The 22991-nt window shown below is 41.2% G+C and overlaps 1 protein-coding gene across 1 annotated transcript in view; it reads left to right on the forward strand.

Moving 5' to 3' along the window:
• The window catches only part of FAT4 (FAT atypical cadherin 4), a gene marked incomplete at its 5' end in the record, with an annotated part of 142412 nt that extends 125349 nt beyond the window's left edge, over window positions 1-17063 (forward strand). Inside the window, 6 exons of the mRNA XM_008938683.1 lie at window positions 835-920; window positions 2381-2560; window positions 3778-3902; window positions 5029-5246; window positions 10122-10383; window positions 14638-17063. Coding sequence (XP_008936931.1) covers window positions 835-920; window positions 2381-2560; window positions 3778-3902; window positions 5029-5246; window positions 10122-10383; window positions 14638-16508 — 2742 coding nt within the window. The remainder of the gene's footprint in view (window positions 1-834; window positions 921-2380; window positions 2561-3777; window positions 3903-5028; window positions 5247-10121; window positions 10384-14637) is intronic.
• Window positions 17064-22991: the final 5928 nt, after the last annotated feature.

The following is a 22991-nucleotide window of genomic DNA, read 5'->3' on the forward strand; positions in this document are numbered from 1 at the left end:
AGCAGGAATTATTTCATGATTTCAGTGAAAGCTTTGCTTAGACTTGCAGAGCTTATGAATAAAAGTGCCATGATTTGCTTTAGTGTAAATGACAGAAATGGGTAATGGGGCAACCCTGTTGTCTGGGGCTTGATGGCTTGGAGATAATAAAGAGGAAGACTGCTCTAAGTGCTGGTGATTCCTGGTGCTTCTCTGAACATCAGCATGGTCCCACTGCAGGTATCCACGTTTCACCATTATCAACATGGGGCAAACGTCCCTCACGACATACCAGCCTAAGGACTCCCTTATTAAGGCCCGCTTGGTTATCCTTTGAGTATTATTGAGTAGTTGGTTATTATTTTTAACTAGTAATCCCAGTGTTTGTGCTCACAGCTTTTGTAGCATGCTTTTTATCAAGCTCAAGCAATATGTTTACTATCACTGAAGCCCCTGGAGAAATGCCCTTTGTGTTTGGAGGGAGCAGCTCTCTGTTCAGATAGAGAGTAGAATACGGTACGAGCCAAAGAAACTGCAGTTTCAAGGGGTAAAGCAAATAAACATGAAAGAAACCCAACCCAAATCCAAAAACTTTGTGTTTAACTGATTCTCTGTATGAGGCAGTCAATTAGCTCTCTCTCTGCTAATATCCACATCTTGGTATCCATTATGTTGGTGCAGAATGTAGTTGATCAGTGGTTCTGAAGCACCCTGTGATCCCAAGTGACAAAGTCATATATAAGTGCTCCATTAGAACAATGTCCTTGATGTAATGCAATAAATCATAAATGTTTCATGTGGCTGGGGACTACAGCCTTGTAATATTCACCGTATTTGTGTGTGTGGCCTTTGCAGGCAGCATCACTGACTGTGGATTCCTGCTCTGAGGATCAGGAGCCAGGCTACTGCACTGTTAGCAATGTGGCTGTTTCTACTGACTGGTAAACAATTATTCATTTGGATTGTTTTTTGTTTGGTTGGTTGTTTTTTTAACTCTGGAGTAAAATGAAAAGTAAAATGAAAAGGAAATTACCCTCTAAAGCCAGAGAAATTTAAAATAATGATTACATGCCCTTAGCCCTGCCTCAAGCAAGGGTGACTAGATATACCTCAGCGGCCGTCCTTCAGAGGCATGCAAAGGCAAGGCTTCCCAGTGCTACTTTCTTCCATCTTTGCAGAAGCAAACTAAATTTTCTACATGTACTGCTACTTGCTAACTCAACTTCTACTTGAGCATGGAGTTTTTTCATGACAAGGATTTAATTCAGAAATCTCTAGTTCTCAACTCCTCCTCTGTCCCCTAGCTCTCTGGTGGCACAGAAGTAATGTAGGGCCATGGGTAGTCTGCACTGTGGTGTAAATGGGGATAAGACTTATTGCCTAATGCTCTGAGAGCATTATAACATCATAATCTAGAAACAGGTAACAAATCACAATATCAGGAGCTCACAGTTACTGAGAATGTATAAATACTAGTTAGTAAAACACATGTATTTGCTATAATCAACTGTCTCTTAAATATACAGCACAACTCTTGGACACTTTGTAGCTCTACAATATTTAGTGCTACAAATCTTTAGCAAAGCCTCCTCCACTTTTAAATTTTGAATTGTACCTCTTTTGCCAAAACTAGGCTCAGACTCAAAATGCTATTACTCTAGTAGGACCTATATTTCACTCCAGTGTTTGATTTCGGGCTTTGATTTGAGGTATTTATTTATTTAAATGACACCTCTTGTTTCTTACAAAGGTGTAAGAAATAACAGCACCTGGTTCCTCCTTTCTCTAAAAAAAAAAAAAAAAAAAAGTAATTACTTTGACACTGTTTTCAGTAATTTCCAAAAGTCATCTTTTACTGTTTGCATTTCTAAACTTTGGCCAGCACAGGGAGGAAACCTATTTCTTGTGCTGCCCGTAACTAACTCAAGAAGCCTTTCTGTCCCATCTTCGTATCCCCTTTGGACATAAGAATAACTTTAATCCAAATCACTTCAGCTAATTTCTGACAATAATCACGATCATATTTTCTGTCACATGCGTTTCCTCACTCAAAAAAGTTCTATATCTTGCAAAATAATGAATCCATCTTCCAGTTATTTAAATATCATCTACAATTTAAATGATAATTGAGTATAAAGCCTTATTCACTATGATTTCAAGCATGCTGCTCAGTCAAGTGAATAGGAATTTTGACATGCCATAACAGAGTGTGAATTTAGTCACATCCATTATAATGTTAGTTCAGGCACTACTGAATTTACTGTAAATTACTGTAAATGTAAAATGTAAAATTGGAAGAGGAATTTTATCTGCAGACTGTAGCAAAAGATTACAGTTCTTGTGTTGCCATTGCATTCTTAATGTCTGATACTGGTAAGTTATTTTTCTGACTCTTTTATAGGACTCTCGATGTGCAACCAAATCGAGTTACTGTTGGAGGCATCAGGTCTGTAGAGCCCATTCTTCAGAGGAGAGGACAGGTGGAAAGCCATGATTTTGTGGGCTGTATAATGGAGTTTGCAGTCAACGGACGTCCCCTGGAACCCAGCCAGGCTCTGGCAGCTCAAGGAATCTTAGATCAGTACGTCTGCTATACGTGGTATCATATGGACTGCATTTACAATAAAGGAAGATGTCATGAAAGTCAGATCCTATTCAATTCAGGCACTGTCAGATGTTTCTTCTAAAAAAAATGACTGGAATGTATTGTAAAGTGTGAAAAATATAGGAATAAGGTGAATTTGGATGAGAGGTTCACAAAAGATTACAGAGGCTTCAAAAAAGCAACATTAATAATTGACAACAGAAATGTAATATTAATGCTGCTTTGCAGGCTGCAGTAGAGTATAGCCCTGTTATTTGGTTTCTTTATAAATTCCACCTGGGTTTGACTGTATTCAAACTGTTTGCTAGCCCTCTACTCCCTCTTACTTCTTTATAATCCACAATGTCTGTTCTCTCACTCTGCTTCTCAAGTATCACTGAATTTCCCTCATATCCTCCGTGTAGTCTTTCAGAAATTATGAACTATCTGATTCTATTGTTTTTTCCATCTCTGTATTTGAAGTCACAGTTGTAGCAATAATGTCAGTTTCTCGTCCAAGTTTGCTAGCTCACCCTTCCTCTTTCAAGCCCCAAGTTTAAGCTCTTTGTTGCAACGTGAAGTTTGTGGAGATCTGCAGTGTAAAAAAGCAGGTAAAAAGCTTCATAGAATGATAGAATGCTTTGGGTTGGAAGGGATCTCTGAAGGTCATCTAGTTCAGCCATCCTGCAGTGAGAAGGGACATCTGCAACTAGAGCAGGTTGCTCTGAGCCCCATTCAACATGACCTGGAATGTTTCCAGGGATGGGGCTTCTACCACCTCTCTGGGCAACCTGGGCCAGTGTTTCACCACCCTCAGTGTATAACATTTCTTCCCTATGTCAGTCTAAATCTCCCCTCTTTTAGTTTATAACCATTACTCCTTGTTCTGTCACAACAGGCCCTGCTAAAAGGACTTTTCCCATCTTCCCTGTAGGCCCCCTTGAAGTAATGAAAGGCTGCAATAAGGTCTCCCTCCTTCTCTTGCATGACAGATAACAGCAGTTTTACTGTCTCTCATAAGACTGTTATAACTTGACGCTGAAAACTGGGATCTGTTTAGTAACATGAGCTGTCTATGGAGAAGAACCTCTCCATCTTTACATCTCTTAGGGGAAAGAAGAGGAGCATGATTCAACACAGGACACTTCCCAGCATATTTGCTCTGCTTATTTGTGCACACATTCCTCAGCATCTTCTCTTCTGATTTGTTTCAGATGTCCTAGGCTAGAAGGTGCTTGCACAACCAGCCCCTGCCAGCATGGTGGCACCTGTGTTGATCACTGGTCGTGGCAGCAGTGTCACTGCAAAGATGGACTGACGGGAAAGCACTGTGAAAAATGTATGGAGTGGGTTTTATTGGCTTTCTCTTTAATGTGTATCTAACTATGGTTTAACCAAATGCAATTAACAGTTTATTTTCAGAGGCATGGGATAATGACTTTTATAAAATAATGAAAGCAAGCAGCATGCTTGCCTCTTAAAGAATTTTGAAGGAAAAGTCCACATTGACTCGTTGTCCTTCCATGAGCTAAAAAGAACAACAAGTTACATATGTTTTCTGGTCTCTATGTCATATTTCAGGTAACTAGCACTCATTTAAAACTACTGCTTCCCAATATTGTATAATCAGTAAGTAAAATAATCCTATAGGAGGGATTTGTCTGCTATGGGGGAAGGCAAGAGGGTGAGGGAAAACCCTTCCCTTCATGCAAACATTGTGTTCCTGTGCTTATGACTTCTCCAAACTGTAGGCCTTTTTTATCAAGTGACCATCTGATTATATGCAAGAAAATATGGTAAATGTAAATGAAAGCAAGCCATTTACACTCTGGGGTTCTTAACTCGCATATGGATGGCTCTGTAAATCAATATGGGGTTGTCTAGGAAAGCAAAGTGATTTATTTCCATTTAGTTTTAGTATAATGACTAGGCTTTGTTTCCTTACATATCCCATTATTGTTTAGCTGATTTATGTGGTTTTATTGCGCCAGTTTACAGAAGAATTTAGCCATAATTTTAGCAGCATTTGGTAGTCGGTGCTGTGCCTTTTTTTTTTTTTTTTTAATGTTATAACAAATAGAAAGTCATTATCTCTGCCCTGAAGAGCATGGAGTTCAATATATCATGAAACCCTGCTTGCAGTAATGGAAACAGTAACATCCCTGGGAAGGAATTGCAGTTCCGAGAGCCAAATTTTTTCCCCTCCTCCCTCACTTGTTCCCTAGCGAGTTTTAATTTACTATTGACTGATAGCAACAGTAAATTACTAGCACACTCCCACTCCCAAACACACATTCTGCTTGAAGCCAAAGAACAGAGGGGCTGAAATTGCCGTTCACTCCTGCTCTCCCCCTTGACCTGCTCTGAACTTGGTCTCTGCTCCGAAAGAACTGGGCCATTATTAGGCAGATAATCCCTAGAGCTGCGACGAGCCGCGCACTCAGCCCTTCCCCTTCCTCCTCCAGACCTTACTGCTGACACTGCCCTGGCACTGGAGGGCAAAGGGCGACTGGACTACCACATGAGCCCAAACAAGAGGCGAGAATACCTGCTGAGGCACAGCACTCGAGGGGCTGGCCCGGGACCCCCCAGCGTGGACCGCTTGGAGGTGAAGTTCAGGACAAGAAGCGAGAACGGCGTTTTAGTTCATGTCCAGGAGAGCAGCAACTTCACCACCGTGAGGGTAAGACTACAGCTGATGCTGGGCTGGATGGGAGCGGGCTGCCTCCTGCACGGGGATCAAAATCACGTTTTTCCATTACTCTTGCTGTTTCCTTTATAAAATATTAGGTCTTTAACTGAGGCTAGGCGCTGCTCCAGTATCATTCATCTTCTCAACAATCCCCTTGCTATTTGCCAAGGTATCAGAAGATCTTGATGGTTTTGTATCTAATCAGTTTTGTCTAGACTCCAAGTAGTGACTGTTTCAAGGCAGCAGGAGCGGTACTCTCTGCCATATTTGTTGTCATCATTAAGTTACACTCTGCAGAACAAATTGTTTTGTTATTGGCCTTTTATCTTCTGATTTTTCAGTCCTCAAACCCAGACCCTCTTTAAGCTAGCAAACAATTGCCAAAAAGTTTTCACTAATTCCTACTATCATGGCTCATGCTTATCAAACTAGGAAGTGAGGGGTAACTTGGATTCATGAGGTTACCCACAGACCAATGTCAATATTAAATTATTTTGAGATATGTAGCCTGAATTAATGCTTCAAATGCCACACAGTTTTGTTTTGTTTTGTTTCCCCAAAGAGTTTATTGCTGCAGAAGTTACCTTTCTCCAGAGAAAGCGGTGGTTCAGTTCCTGGCTATGACTCAGTCCATTTACTCATAACTCTAAATGAGTACAGCAGTGATGTTGGCAAGCCCCTTTATTGGGCTGGTGTAAGCTCCAGATTTCCTTGACTGCTATAAGGCTTTCCAAGTTTTTTTTGCTGACTTTTAAAGAAACTCATACAGAAATTCACACTTTCTAAGCTTCAGCCCCATGGATATTCTCCACCTGCCTGATCAGAGAGGTGCAGAGCTTTCCTGACACACCGGCTGCATCTAAGAAGCAAGTGTGCATTGCTTCCCTGGTGTACACTTTTACCACATCATCTGATAGGATGTTTCTACCTCAGTCATATTAGCAGATAAGATCTCATTATTTTGAGTTCTGGAGAGAAAAAAACAAATACTACCTTTTCCTCCCTAGTAGAATTTGCTAGATCAGCTCTACAAGCTTTATTAAAAAAAGGAAAATTGCCTTTCCTGGCTGCAAGCACTAGTGGTGTGTTTATGCAAACACTCTTATTATTGTTAATATTGCTGAAGTTATACAAGCAAGCAGAGGGTGTCAAGTCCCAGACCCAGCTGTGCAAGGGCCAGGAGCAGAGCTTTGCCTAGTAACAGATGCAGCAGTTTGGGGAAGGAGAGGTAACATCACTGTACTGACTACTGCTGAAAAGTTCCCAGATGATGCTAGTTACTAAAACTGCAGTGATGTAGCTGTAGTTAGTACAGTATGGCTTCTGCACTGCTGCCCCTACCCGGAGTAGATATCACAACAAGCACGTCCCTTGGTGGTGGTCCAGGACGTCAGTGAAGCCAACCCATGTGTAGGTCACCGCAGTATGTCAGTGTGTCACCCAGTGCATAAGGGGAACTTTAGGGTTCTCTGTTTAGAACTCTCTTGTCAATCTTCAAAAGAGGCAATTTTGTAACTTGATTTTTGGGTCTTCTAATACGCTTGCTGCCCAAAGTGTAAGCATTCAGATAAAACCTGCTGTGTGTTTTTAGTATTAAAATTGTGCTAGCAAAAAGCTATAAGTCCTGTGACTACTTCCATGCCTCCACATTTTTCCTCTTCTAGGTAACTGGTTTTGGTGTAGCAGGGAATGGAGTAAAATTAAAGAAGTGGTAATAAATCAGACCCACTGAGAATGCAAACAGCAGGTTCACTAAATGATGAATGTAAACTCTCCTCAAAGAACCCAAGAGAGACCTTCATGATACAAAGGGATCCCTAATCCAGGAAAGACACAAAACCTAGCAGTGGTCAAATTCAGATGGAAAATTCCCTACAAAAAGGAAGAGTGTATGAGATTCCTTATTACGAAAGCTCTTTGTCACAGCTTATTTTCCTACAAATAATAGACATTGCAACTAATCCAATTAGAAATAATGGGATAAATACAGCAGGTTAAAGGTGAAATTGTCTGCCTTGTTTTAGCTGAAAATCTCATCTGAAATCAGATTAAATTAGCATAGTTCTAGCTCTTAAGATCTATGAATTTTTCACAAAGAGAACAATCAGCCATTGCAACAACCTCCTCAGTGAAGTGGAGGATTCTCCAATATCAGATACATTTAAGATTCAGCTAGACTGGGTGCTGGGCCCTGTTGTCTATACCATGCTTTTGTCAAGAAAAGTTGGACCAGACGATCCTTGAGGTCTCTTCTGACATGGTGTTCAATGACTGTGAATTAGACAGGTAGAGAATATGGTTTATATTACCTATATGAGCTTACATATGCATATACTAGGGTGGTGAGACACTGAAACAGGTTGCCCAGAGGAGTTGTGGATGCCCCTCCCTGGAAGTGTTCAAGGCCAAGCTGGATGGGGCTTTGAGCAACCTGGCCTAGTGGAAGATGTCCCAGCCTATGGTGAGGGGGCAGGGTGGACTAGATGATCTATAGAGGTCCCTTCTAAGCCAAACCATTCTGTGATTCTATGCACCTATCAAGTTTCAGGAGTAAATCAGAATATAACTCTTTTAAAGGATGTCTCATCCAGTAGGCTATAAATCTGTAAAGGCAACGGCTCAGATTTAAGACAAATAAGAAGCCGTTTGTTCAGTAAAGGAGACTCAGAATATTAATAGATTTTGATCATCCTTGTAGTTAAGAACGTGTTTGCTTTGATGGTTCATTCTTTTCATTATATGCTGCTTGTCAGTTGCTCTGCCATTTAAATAAGACCCAGAAAGGGTGTTACATAATACTGTCAGCATCAACATTTCTTTTAAATTTGGAAATATGTTGTGCTTCAAGGTACGGAGAAGAATATTCCTTATTTTGTCTTGGTTGAAGAAGTCATAGCCCAGTCTCATTTCTGGAAATTTTATTTTCCAAAAGCCACTAGTATGTTATTTATGAGTCTGTTAACATTAGTCCCATGCAATTTTAAAGAAACAGAAATAAAGCTAAAGTCATAAATCCACATGGAAAGTATCAGTTGTTGACAGGTAAATAATTCTACAGTTCTTCTCTAATGTGGAATTAAAAGTTATGATTCTGTACTTAGTCTTCCCATAAGCTTAGAGGATATTGTCTGATATGGTGTTACATGAAAATTAAAATACTACTTTTTTACATGAAGACCAAATTACAAGGCAGTATTTTCATGGAGCATAAAAGACAGAACAAGACTAACAAACCTGTTACAGGGGTAAATAGACATATATATTTGGCCCAGTTAATCTTTTTATAAATACTTTTGATTTTGGTAACTGGTGTTTAATACATTCTGGTAGTCTGTGTGTCTGCATTTCCAAATGTGGGATTTTCTTTGGGCTGTGTAATAGTTTAGCTGTATGCCACCTGTGCTTGCCAGTAACAAAAGTATCCTAGCTCTGAGGGGCAGCTTTATCAAAGAGACTCTCAAACAAAACATTGTCAAATAGTCCAGATTATTGCATTTATAAATGACGTGCGTGCACATATTAACCGTTGTATTTCTTGATCCAAATGGAATACGTGCTAGCTAGGTTCAGTTCAGGCTGCTGCCAAGACATGAGCGTGGTCTTACAGCCATATTAAAGCTGCTCTGTATGAGCAAAGCCCTCAGCTTGCATCACTAAAGAAGCCAATCCAGAGCATTTAACAGTTTCTGGAAACGAGAGCAGCATTCTTGTAGCTGGTGTGTCACCTCACAGTTCTTCCCAGGTGAATGTTATTTTTCCTGGAACAAAGCATGGGAGGCTCAGAGAGTTTTCAGCAAACCTGGGGCTTCAGCTTTTCCTGGACTATGCATGGGCACGTTCTACATGCTCATGTGACAGGTCACAGCCCAACCAAGCTGCAGCATGGAACATAGGAGGGAAAGTAGTCATCTTTTTTAGCACGTATGACCAAATGTGCTGAGTATGGAAGGAAACTGGCCACAAGTTGCAGAGCCACCCAGTAGGGGCTGTACACAAGTCTGGACACCTTTAGGAGGTCAGCTGATGTACCCATCTTATATACAATATTGGAGAAGCTGACAGTTTTTGCATGTTGGGGTTTCTTTCACTCCTAAATGCAGAATTTGCACTGATGTCATTTTGGGATCGTTCAATATTGAGCTAATAAGAGGTTTGAAATCCTGCATCTCATGATTCAGTAGAATTGTGAGGCGTCATTCCTAGAGGAAAAGCCAAGAAATTTTTCATGGAATTTAACAGTACCTTTTTTTCCTAACAGCTCACAGGTTTAAAGGCAGTTGGCTTTTAAGTGGAAGCACCATTTGAAAATTCACACAAAATAATAGATTTTGCAGCTAGTCAGATGGGTTTCTAAAGTAGAACTATTTTTCTACAAAATGAAAATTAGCAGAAAAAAACAGATATGAAATGGGAATCTTGCTCAAGTCCTCCCATGCCACGTATATTCCTACTATGTCATAATGAAAATCAGGTTTTTGAGGATAGGACAAACATCTATTTACTCGGCGAAGCATTTTGCACATGGTATTGAAGAAGGAAGAAAAATTACTCTTTTTTTAGTTAAAATGTCTTGTCATATGCATGCCCAATTTCTGGCCTCTCAGTAGGTTTTTCTCTTACGAGATTGACCAGGGAATGAGTGGATGGCAGCTCTGAGTTTTCTACAGATGCAATGATGTATTTAACTGTGGTCAGATTTTTAGTACTAAATAATGCATTTTTAGTACAAAGTAATTATTTGGGGAAAAAGACACCCAGGCTTCCTGTTACACCTGGAGCCATGTCACTGTAGCTGTACTGAGCAGGCATTACATTGGTTATGTGTGCATCATTTTAAAATTATACATTTGGTATTCTTCTGGGCAGATAAAAGGTGGGAAAGTGCATTACGTGTCCGATGCTGGGATTGCTGGGAAGGTGGAAAGAAACATCCCAGAAGTGTACGCTGCAGATGGTCAGTGGCACTCGGTGCTCATTGAGAAGAACGGGTCTGCCACTGTCCTGCTGGTTGACCAGACGCACAGCCGAGACATTCTCCACCCCACACAAGACTTCGGTGGACTAAATGTTCTTACGATTTCCTTGGGAGGAATCCCATCAAGCCAACCTTTCAAGAGCACAGTTGCAGGTAATTTTTATTATTTTTTTTAAAAAATATAGTGCTCATAAGCAGATTGGAGCAGACAAAGGGTCTCCATTTGCTTAAAGGTTGCAGAAAGTACTGCGATTCGTTATCAGTATTTCGTATACTTCCATCCTTTGCCAGAAAAACTGCAATTTGAATGAGTGAGGATTGCAGACTTTGTTCTTCCAGTACATGGTGCAACCTTCTTGTTTGCAAATTCAGGCACTCCATCTGCAGGCCTTTCTGGAGGCAAGGGTTGGGTTTGCTTGCTTAGCTGTAAATCAGTTGTTTTAATTCTAATATTAATTGCTAATGGAGAGAAAAATGATTTGTTCTTTACCTGGATCAGAATCTGGAATTTCAAAGCAAATCTTTTATGTGGGCAAAAATGCTAAATGAGGACTTTGTCCCAGTAGGGGTTTGGGTAAGTACTGCAGGATTTAGCCAGTTATTAATATGATTAAAATATTTTCTGAAATTCCAACTTCCTCCTGCTTTATCCTGCTGTCAAGCAAAGAATAGGATTTAGTTCTGAGCAACAGAAACCAAGGTCAATAAGGAACCACGCTCTGACTGACAACTAGCTGTTAAGAAGCAAATCAGTTTCCTTTAAGAGTTAAAGCAACTGTCTTAGACTCTGGCAAAAGAAGTAGATAACATAGATTTGATATCATTCCCCCAGTGATAAATAAAGATGGAAATGATTTTTAGCTACAGAGAGATAGTCCAGACAATGCAGGCATAGGTTTCACAAAGTTTTTCTGTTGAGAAATCTTTCAGACTTCAAGAATTGTGACCAGATAAAGTATCTTTAATTCACACTTCACATCTGTGTACTGTGAATTTGTATGAAATGTGGTATGAAATCATATGGATGCTAACCTTTAGCCTTTTTATATGTGTGTTTTATGAGCAGCGTATGCATGGAAAAATCAGAGGCTTGTAGGAAAGCTGGAACAAAGGAAATTGAGGACACTAACTTCTCACCACTGCCTGATGCTGTGGTAGACAAATTAGGAATGTCTGGCTTCCATTAGGAATACACAATCCAAAATCTCTTATTCATATGATTTTATTTTAATATTGGATTACATTGTGTATGACATACCAAGGATTTACAAGGGGGAGGTATAAAACTCTGCATGAACTCAGAGTCAGAAATGTCTGCAGTGTTGTGAAAGGCAGACAAAAACATAATGTGAGTGATAGTTCCAGGGCTGTGAAACTGGTATACCCAGTAACATTTCAAACCAGGGTAGACCTGACAAAATCCCCATTGCTGTTTATCACACCACTGCTGCAAGGGACCACCAAGCGTGCTGCAAGGTAATCATCCATTCTGCTTGGGTTCTCACCTGAACCTAAATCCTCAATTTCCTCTTTATTTTGGAATGTAAAAACAGGAGAAAATGAAAATATAAGTAATGCTGAAAGAAACCACTCTCTCATAATGGAAATAATAGAGAAATAGCACATTTGCAAAACTTAGAAGTCTCTTTTATGTCCCTTGAGATAATATGACTTGCATTTCTTAGTGAAACGCATTGGGTGTTGATACCCACTCATATTTCATTTCTGACATCAGAAGGTGTTCAAATTTTAAAACAACATACTTTGAAGGTTGGAAAACTGTGATATCACTGCATACAACTTGAGTATATTTGCTGTTTCATGACAGAGGAGAAATTAATAACATTTATCTCTGTACTACCTGTTTTTACAGAGATTTCCACAATCACTCACAAAGTTCCCATTCATAGTGGTAGTTCTTCCATTCCAGCGATATGTTTGCAGAAATGAAGTTTTCTCTGGCACTAGTAACACATGGAAAATTTCCTCCTGTTTATTGTTTCACCCAAGTGCGATGCCTTAGAACTGACTAGACAGAAAGTGGCACTTTCCTTCTCCTTGATTATTGATGATAGGTGATAAATTTGGTCTTGAATAATGTGCTCCTGTAACCCTGGCACCACGCATGGGATCCCAAGGAGAACACATCAGAAGTTAAGGAGACGTGAACGTGGTTCTTACAGCAAGTGCACACATGGACACTGAGAACATAATTAAGCAAACACATCTTAATGTACCATTTTGTCACAGCTCTGAGTAGAGGTCAGTGTAAAGTTACACTACCCTAGAACCCTTGCAGAAAGGGTAAGTCTGGGGAACACAGAGAATTATTAGGCTGGCAAAAGGCTGAGTTTTCCTACAATCTCACAGACAACCATCACACAAAGTCTGGGCATAATGCCACCTCCCTGGTTCTCTCAGCACTGAAACTCAGTGCCATCACTGACAGGGCAGCACTACAACCAAGCTATGGGAAGTTTGGGAAAAGACCACTTGAGATTCAGAGACATAAAAGTATTGCCATAATTTTAGGAGACAGTAAGACAGGAGGCTTAGCTGAAGCACAACAGGCAACAGCTCAGAATAACAAAACAGCTCGGAATAAGGGAAACTGGAAGGCACACAAGCAAAGGGGAGTGGAAGCTCCCCTTTGTGCAGCCAAGCCAGCTGCACACAGGTTTCTCTGTGTGGATAATAAAAAGTTTTAGAAGTATGGGAAAATTAGAAACAAAACCATTTAAGTATATTGAATGAAGTCATTAGAAGGAATATTTGTTCAAATTCATTTTAAAGACATTAAATACTAGTAGAATAGATGTTTCCCTATGGTAACCATTTGAATTCTTGGCTTATTTACTGAACAATGGAGCCTTTCATTTAGGATCAGTGAAATAGGTCTATAAACTGAAAATTGAGTCAGTTTAACAATGCATTTTGAGAGGATATAATGTTTCTGCAAAATCCAACAATTTGCTCATTGCTTAGTATTTTGGCAAAACAATTTTACTACAAGAGGAAACTGCATTATAATAAAGATCTGAGAATCTAAGATGACTTACATTCTATCTGTAAGATAAGCAAATTGCAATCACAGAAGTATCAATTTGCATTGCAAACCTCAGATCTAATCTGCTCAGCGAGCAGACTAAGTTGTGTAAGCTACCTGGTTTTACTCAAAATGCCTTTTTTTTCCCATTTCATTTATAGTATGTTTTTTTCCTCAATTTGAATTTTATTCCCAGTCTCTGAGCTTGAGGTAGGGTACTTCCAAATTGGACAGTAGTTCCTCTTCCTGCACAGCCTACAGAATTCCTAAAAGCCAGATCAATGTATCAAATTATATTTAGGCTTCTCCTTACGATTGCCTGTTTTGTTTCAGATTTAATAAAATCAATGGGAGTGCAAAATGTCTGTCAGGCCTTCTAGAAAGCATGATATGTTAATTTAATCATCTTAGTTGTAGGGTTTGGTACATTTTATTTACTCACCTAAGACTATTTTCATTGCTTTGAAATCTTAGTGTTAAAGTTAAGAATCGTGGTCTGTTTCTCAACTTTTTTTTGGTGGACTTAAAAGTTTAACTAAGATATCTGGGCATCATTTTTATAAGTGACATGCATATATCTTAGAGGAATTGCTTAATAAATTTAATCTCCATTTCCATGCACAACTTAGATGTGAAAATCATTAGTTTTCAAAGATGCTTGTATAGAAGATATGTCAGAAGCTCAGAGCATGGCCAGCCTTTATTTAACCTTGTTCTGCTTAAAAATAGATTTCAGTTCCTGTCTAATGTGAATGCCTCAAAATCATCATAAGTTGAATGACCAAAATAGTTATTATAGCCAAAGAGGAAATATTTAACAGAATCAACAAAACATTCCTTACACCTGAGTCTAAAGTTTCCAGTACAGATTGTTAGGTACTGAAACACAGAATCATTTAGGCTGTAAAAAACCTTTAAGATCATCAAGTCCTGTGGATGGGCTGTCCTGATAGCATAATAAGTGAAGTTACTCAGATATCACACTGTCACGGGGTTAATGTTGCAGAATTTTTTACATTAATCACAATGTGACATGAAAATGGGGGGTAGAAACTGTAAGCTCAGCATACAGGAGAATCAGTCATGAAAATCTGGAAGCTTCACGTGCATAACTAACAACACGATTTACCCTGCACGCTGCTTAAAGCCACATCACAAAAAAAGGTTGTTGCCTCTATTGTGGCACTGGATTTCCCATTTTCCCTTTTGTTTTGCAAAGAGGCACACCAAAGGTCTCGGCATTTGCTGATCGAGAAGATTTTCCCTTTAGCATAGCGTTGATGCTCAGAGTATCTTTGGCCTGTGACAACAGTGCGTACTCAGTCTTTAGGTCCTGACACAACTGTTGCTTTTTCTCCTAGGCTTTGATGGCTGCATTTCCTACATCAAGTATGGTGGGGAGAGCCTTCCCTTTGCTGGCAAACACAGCCTGGCCACTCTCTCCAAAACAGACCCCTCGGTGAAGATCGGCTGCCGCGGCCCCAATGTCTGTGCCAGCAGTCCCTGCTGGGGCGAGCTGATGTGCATCAACCAGTGGTACGCCTACCAGTGTGTCCCACCAGGCGCCTGCGCCTCCAACCCCTGCCAAAATGGTGGCAGCTGCGAGCCTGGGACACGCGCTGGCTTCACCTGCATCTGCCCCGAGGCGTACACGGGACAGACGTGCGAGGTGGTGGTGGCGTGCCTGGGGGTCTCCTGCACCCCGGGCCATGAGTGTAGAGCAGGGATCAACGGTGGCCACATCTGCCTCCCGTCCCCACACCCCGCCGAGCTGTCCCTGCCCCTCTGGGCCGTGCCGGCTATTGTGGGCAGCTGCGCAACCGTCCTGGCACTGCTGGTCCTCAGCCTCATCCTCTGCAACCAGTGCCGAGGCAAGAAGTCAAAGGGCCCGAAACAGGAGAAGAAAACAAAGGAGAAGAAGAAAAAAGGGAGCGAGAACGTGGCGTTTGATGACCCTGACAACATCCCGCCCTATGGCGATGACATGACTGTCAGGAAGCAGCCCGAAGGGAACCCCAAACCAGATATCATTGAAAGGGAAAACCCATATCTCATCTACGACGAAACCGACATCCCGCGCACCACGGAGACGATCCCCAGCGCCCCGCTGGCTTCCCCCGAGCCCGAGATCGAGCACTACGACATTGACAACGCCAGCAGCATCGCCCCCTCGGATGCCGACATAATCCAGCACTACAAGCAATTCCGCAGCCACACGCCCAAGTTCTCCATCCAGAGGCACAGCCCGCTGGGCTTTGCACGGCAGTCCCCCATGCCCCTGGGAGCCAGCAGCTTGACCTACCAGCCCGCCTACGGGCAGGGCTTGAGGACAACATCTTTAAGCCACTCGGCGTGCCCTACTCCCAACCCCCTGTCTCGGCACAGCCCTGCACCCTTCTCCAAATCGTCCACTTTCTACAGGCACAGTCCGGCGAGGGAGCTGCACCTCGCCATAAGGGAAGGGAGCCCGCTGGAGATGCACAACGATGTCTGCCAGCCCGGCATTTTTAACTACGCCACGCGGCTGGGGAGGAGAAGTAAGAGTCCACAGACCATGGCGAGCCACAGCTCCCGACCAGGAAGCCGCCTGAAGCAGCCCATCGGGCAGATCCCTCTGGAGACTGCTCCTCCAGTGGGGCTGTCCATCGAAGAGGTGGAGAGACTGAACACCCCTCGCCCCAGAAACCCCAGCATCTGCAGCGCAGACCACGGCCGCTCCTCTTCTGAGGAGGACTGTAGAAGGCCCCTGTCCCGGACGAGGAACCCGGCTGATGGTATTCCCGCGCCCGAGTCCTCCTCCGACAGCGACTCCCACGAGTCCTTCACTTGCTCGGAGATGGAGTACGACAGGGATAAGCCCATCGCCTACACCTCCAGGATGCCCAAGCTATCCCAGGTCAACGAGTCCGATGCGGACGATGAGGACAACTACGGCGCCAGGCTGAAGCCCCGGCGGTACCCTGGCCGCCGAGGCGAGGGGGGGCCGGTGGGGGCACAGGCGACCACCACCAGCGCAGGGGAGAGCTCCCTGCCCGCGAGGCTGGGGCAGCAGGCGGGAAGCTTCAACTGGGACAACCTCTTGAACTGGGGCCCGGGCTTTGGACATTATGTAGATGTTTTCAAAGATTTGGCATCGCTTCCTGAAAAAACAGCAGCAGCAGCAAGTGAAGACAGCAAAGGTGGTACAACGAAGCCTGTTTCCAAGGATGGGGAAGCAGAACAGTATGTGTAGGCTTTATCTCCTGGTATTGCCACCGTGCAAAGCCCCAGGGACCAGTCAAACCATTATATGGTTGTAGAAAAGCCAAGGTCAGCATCTGAACCCCAGGCCAGTTTGGTTGGAGGAGACTTTAAAAATAATAACCATTATGCTGCTGAAAGAGACTTAAAACATTTTTAATTTAATTGTGCTTGGATGAATTTGTTTCTCCTGCATGCATTGTATTTGAAGACGAGATATTCGGCATGCAGCCACGGGGAAGGGTTTCCTATTTACCATTGTTTGGTTTGTGATCTTAAATTAATAATGCTTTGTTCTGAAAATGAACTAAATTTTTTTCTGCTTTTTTTTGTAATTGTGAAGGATGTGCATATTGTGTCCAGCTACTAATGTGTTTTATGATGCAAGAGTACTGAGGATTGAATTTTCCTTAAGGAAGTGCATGGAAGAAGGATGGTAAATGAAGGAATTGTGGTAGTGAGGTGTCTCAGAAAACGTAGTTACCATATCCTGCAGTTGCTCACATGTAACTTACGGATGAAATCAGCTTGAATAATTGCTGGCAACAGTGCTGTAAGTCTTATTCCATACAAGAGGTGCTAGAAGCAGCTCAAGCCAGTCAGCACTTTAGGAGATGTTTTTCTTTTCACCTTGTTTGTTTGTTTGTTTTGTTTTTATTTTTATTTTTGTTTGTTTCTGTTTTGTTTTGTTTTTTTTCTTTTTTTTTTGACAAAGTTGTGTGAGAGCTTCTGAATCTCTACGGAATATTTTGAGATGCTTAACCCCAGTCCCTGCCCACCCCCCTCAGTGCTTCCAGTGGGAGGGGAGTGATGGGTGTTCATCAGCCCAGCCAGGCAGCCTTGGCTTGCAGCAGCATGATCAACAGGAACCAGGGAAAAAAAACCCTCAATTTACCCATCTCCTGACCTCTCACCTCAGCTGTGCTGCTGCTGCAGTCTCTGCTTCCCCCCAGGTTTCATTTTCCCATCTGTACTATGGAAAGGTAGGATAAACACCTACCTTACAGGGGTGTTGTGAGGACTAATTAGTTAACTCATCTGAAGTGCTTAGACATTATAAAGCACTATAATAAGTATTATCATAATTATTATTAAAGCACTGCCTAGCCTTTGTGACCTTGGAGTGGCATTTTCTGCATTATATGATTTTCTATGACGGAAACTTCGAAGAATTATTTATTGTATAGAAAATTACTGCACTCTAGCATTTTGGAGCGGATATGAGGGATAACTACTTGTAGATTCATTAATGTAGCTTACTGTTTGTCCCAAATTCCCTAAAGTTTTAGGTAAAGTAGAACTTCAAGAAGTCCTTACATCTTCATGCAGATCTGGTGAACCTATCGTACTGTGTAAAAACTTCAGTTTTGTTTTGTTTTGTTTTTTTTTTTACCTAAGCTGTGTTTTTATATCAATATTTTCCTATGCTGAATAGTTTTCTTACTTTCAGGGAAGGTAAGAAAAATACTTTTTTTACATTTGTTACTTATGTAACATCCATATTTTTCACATTTTGATAAAATTGTAACATACTGTATGCTTTCTACCTGTAAATGCCAATAATAGAATTAAAATATTTATTTAAAATCTTTCGTGTGTGTTACTGGCAACCTTTCATCTTTTCTCTCTCTAATTTCAGTACTTGATCTTTGCTTGTACTAGATTTTTATCCAGAAAATGGGATTTAAGAAGCAAGGTGATGTCATATTACACATTTAGAGTTCATTCACAGTGAAGGCAGCATTAGTATCACTGGAAAGTAAATGAATCTCTTTGCAGAGGGGCAGCACAAGCCCAGTGCTCTTCTTGAAGTGCCACTGAGTCCAGTGTGGTTGTCCCTTACAAAGGGGTGAATTTCACCAAGGGTGAGTGAAGCATTCAGCATATCCCTCTTCTATGTCTTCAGTGACCTTGCTATGGCCAAAAACTAGCAGGTTTCACCTCTCTCAGGAGCATGGAGAAGAGATGGTATTGTGCTGTTGTTGGGCCTAAGAGACTATCAGAAAGTACCAAATCTACATTCAGTTTTCTAATAATGTAATAACCCTGAATTTTAGTCCCTAGGCATTCATTAGTAGCAACTGGTTTTACATTTGTTAACCAAGATTTCGTGTCCACTCAAAAGTGAATTTCCAGCACATAGATAGTTAGGAGTGTGAGAACAAGAGCTTTCTTTAATAAAGCAGCAGTTGAACAATAGCTAACTGCATTCTTTTATATTTATAAGAGAGTAAATCAAACTTAGACCACTTGATGATCTTGATGATCCTGGAGGTCCTTTCCAACCATAGTGATTCTATCATTCTAACTTGTTGGAGAAAGCAAAGAGTGGAAAAGTTAAGACTGCAGGCAAGAGGTGAATTTTGAGGTTACACTTTGACTTAGTGGTATTTTTTTTGAAGAACTTGGACAAAGAATAGCAATTTTTTAATTTTTTTTTTTTTTCTATCCATTACTCATTTGTTTTATTTTTTTTGGTCAGCTTATCTCAGACCTGGCAATGAGGAACCGACTCTTTTTGGCTAAAAATGCTGCCAACTTCATCTTGCCCCATAATAGTGAAAAGATAATGGACCAGAGTAGCCCACATTTGTATCTAAGTAGTTTCATCTGAAATAACAAGAGATCCACAAACGATTTTGGAGTTTGAGAAGCTGCTGTAATTAAACATCTGTTAAAAAGCTGTATGTTTAGTTTGAATATTATCCTTTAATACAAACTGTACCACATCCAAGCAATGATTTTAATAACACATGAAAACTTTAACAAATGAAATCTTTTAAATGTAACACCAAACATATTGAGAACTGCATTATGCCAATTAAGCATTCTGAGTTTATCAAAAAGTTTTGTTAAAGGAAAATAATATGCGAAGTGGGCTTAGACAAGATTTATGTCATAACTTTAAGGCAGTTTACAGTTCATCAAGGCGTAGTGTGTTCCTCTAAATTTTGACACTTCCTACAATAGACAAAAGTATATTTTACTGATATCTTTGGTTCCCTCTTTCTGAAAAGCGTAGAGATGTTTTTGACACCTAAACATATGATCCATTTTGCCTTTTAATTCTTTCATGATGAGGATTCAGAAAAGGGCTCCAAGTGAATCATGTCAGATAATCATCCATTAGTCCTGAGGAGGGAGCTGCATAATTCCCCTGGTTCATCATCGAAACTGCACAGTCCTTTTTCAAGATCTGGGACATAAGTCACAAATACAAGGAAAAGAAAAGTCTGCACTGCTCACTTCAGTGCACAGGAGCCTCCAAACACATCTCGTGGCAGCAATTTGACTTTGTGACCTTGTGTTTTCTCCTGAGGACTAATCAGATGAAAATAGACAGGGATATGGCAGATTCACTCTCATTCTATTGTATATCCATGAAAAGGAAAATATAACAGTTTTGAAATACTGTAATTTCTGGTAGAGAGATAATTTATTCAAAGTCAAATCTATATCTGTCTGATTCAAGACCTTCCAGTATTTTTTGTTAGCTACACAATTTAAAACCCACAAAATTAATAGACACACTACATTAAAAAGTAACGTAAAGTCTCACGTTGTGGTGGAAACATCTCTTCTTGACAAGCAGACTGTGAGTCTATGCTGCAGACCACGACCTGTGTCAAAGAGCGTCAGGTAGCAGTGCAAAATCCAGCTGGAGCCGCTTGACTCCAGTCTGGGAATGAGAAGGCTTAGGGTGGGAAGGGGGTGTGTGATCTCACCAATACCTTCAAAAATAGAAGATGGAGCCAGATACACCTCAGAGGCACACAGCAAAAGGACTAGAGCCACCAGTGATCATAAGGTAAGTTCCATTGGATCTGATGGAAACTATTCTGGCAATAGGAGCAGTTAGGTGCTGGAAGAGATTGCCCAGCGGTGTTGTGGCATCCCTGTTCTTGAAAATATTCAAAACTTGCTTGGACGACATACTGTTGAACCTCATCTAACCTCATTGCTGGCCTTGCTTTGAGTGAGGTATTGTACCACATGACTTCCATGGTCTCTCCCAGCCTGAACGATCCTGTGATTCCAGGTATGTCCAGCCCCACTATTTGCCCTCCTGTGGTTATAGAAAGAAATGAGTGATACATGCTGTTCTGGGAGCACCACTCTGGCACTGATACATTTGAAGTTCATAGAGTCATAGGATGGTTTGGCTTGGAAGGGACCACAAAGATCATCTAGTTCCAAGCCGCCCCTGCCATGGGCAGGGACCTCTCTCACTAGATCAGGTTACTCAAAGCCCCATACAACCTAGTCTTGGGTAAGATCTTTTCATCAGAGTCAAAAATGAGGAGTGCAAAGAACACCTTGAGCTGATAACAGCAAATTAATCTAGCTTCACTACAGCAATTTACTGTTTCATTTATTTCTTCTATGTAACATTGATTGTATTTAATTTTGCCAGCCAACTTCTACAGGTGGTAACCTGAGGTGATATATTGTGTGCTTTTGCTGATCACCTCCTGTCCCACTTAGTATTGTCTTTTTCATTGTCTTGTAGGTTATATTTCTGCAGCATAAAATTCACATGATATTATCCTTCACTGTATTTAATGACAAAATGTTGCCACTTACTTAACTGAAATCCGTAAGAGGTTCCTAATTAATGTTTTCTGTTGTGGATCTTCTTCTGAAATTTGAAACAGAGAATGAGTAGGAAAAGGTGATTAAGAAAAAAGGTTTCTATTTTTTGAAGTAAGCCCGAGGGAAGAAGAAAGTGAAAAGGTTGCTCTCTCTCCTTTCTCATACTGATGTTTTACTCTTCACACTTTTATCATTTTCCGCAACCATCTACATATTTGTTCAACAGTCTTTCCTCTGCTGTATGAAGTCAGTACTTTGTTCACCCTGGTGTACTCACCAGTTTTTCTATAAATAGCACTTAATGAGGTTGACTGGCATGTATTCAGGTTGTCAGTGCGCATCACAGTCTGTCTTTGAAAGTTTGGATATCTGCACTCAACAGGCCTTTCTTTTGTTTTGTATGAACCTCACCTTTCATTCAGCTAAGCCTTACAAGAGCTTTTTCCAGCAAACAAATCCCGTTGGATTTTTAGTTATTCTCACAGCCTTTTCTTTTTCCCAGTGACTTACAGGTTTCATCATCCTTCTGTACTGAGATGATCAGCAGTAGATAGAGTATTTCTAAGTTGGATTTTGTGTTTAAAAGTACCTTTATCTCTGGCCTTCACATAGCAAATTCTCAGAAGAATTACTCTTCAGTTTTGTGGCCACGTGTATTTCATTTAGGAGCATGTACAAAAAATAAAAAATAGTGTTGTGATAGTTGCAGGCAAATTTCTCAACAACTTCAAAATGTAAGGGGAAGAATCTACAAAAGCAGTGCCAGAAAGTTTGGCAACCTACTCAAAGAAAACCACAGGGCATTTCAGTTGATTGCATTCTCCTTTGGGAAGAAAATACTGACAAGTGTGTCCACTGCTAATGAGGAAAACTACTTGAGATTTAACCACTTTACAATGAGATGCCCTCAATAGAGACTGCATAGAAGCCATCTTGTGTGTGATGCCTGTCAGACTTGGCCACCTTGAGATCCGCTTCTGACAGCACCCAAGGCCAGAAGGTCTTACAGCATCCTTTGAGTGTTCCAAAAGCCTTAGCTGAGGGCAAGTTCAAAAGTAATATTATCTTTTGCCTCAGACCAAAGTGAAGGGCTGGTTTCCAGGGGCTCCTCTGAAGTAATTCCACATGAATGACCAAAATCTGTTCGTCTAGTTTGCCAATTACTGGTGGGGAAGAAAAAAAACTTCTTAATCTGTGGTCCCAAGGAAGTATTTCGTTTTGGGGGATGGATGCAATGTTCAGAATTTTCCACCAAGTTGGCTTGAGCTCCTCAAGCCCTTTTTCAGCTAGGAACTCGCAAAGGCCTGGCTATGGGATGACCTTCCCTGCACAGTGTGTCGTGCTGGTTAGATGGCAGCAGAACAGGCAAACTTAAATTAATTTAAATCCTTTTAGGGGCAGAATTTTCAGGGTGTCATCAGTGTCAGATAGACGAAAATGACCATCAAAACCCCACATCTGAAAATGTGTCAGCCAATTAAAAGCCAAAATCATTAGTCTTTCTAGACTTCTGTCTGAGCCCCAAAGATGACATGTGATGTTCCAGATAACACACATGTTGTGTCAGCAGCTGTGTTGAGATTGTCAAGAGAAGACAGTGAGATAGCTTGCTGTGGGAATCTTAAAGCAGTAGCCACTGAAGATCAGAAGCTTCAGTGTGAAAAGAGGTGCCAAACTGAAAAGCCAGGAGTAAAAGAGGAGACCAAGGGAGCAGCAGCAGAATACAGAAGGCCATGATGGAATGAAAATTTTAGATATTTTTCCCAAGGACCTCTACCTTCATCAAACTCCCTCATTGAAACAATCGGCATACACATAGGAACAGTTCAGGTTGGTGTGATCCGCAACTATCATGTAGCCTGAAAAACAAAATGTCAGCAGG

This window comes from Merops nubicus, unplaced genomic scaffold, assembly GCF_000691845.1.
Source record: "Merops nubicus isolate BGI_N331 unplaced genomic scaffold, ASM69184v1 scaffold5024, whole genome shotgun sequence".
NCBI lineage: Eukaryota > Metazoa > Chordata > Aves > Coraciiformes > Meropidae > Merops > Merops nubicus.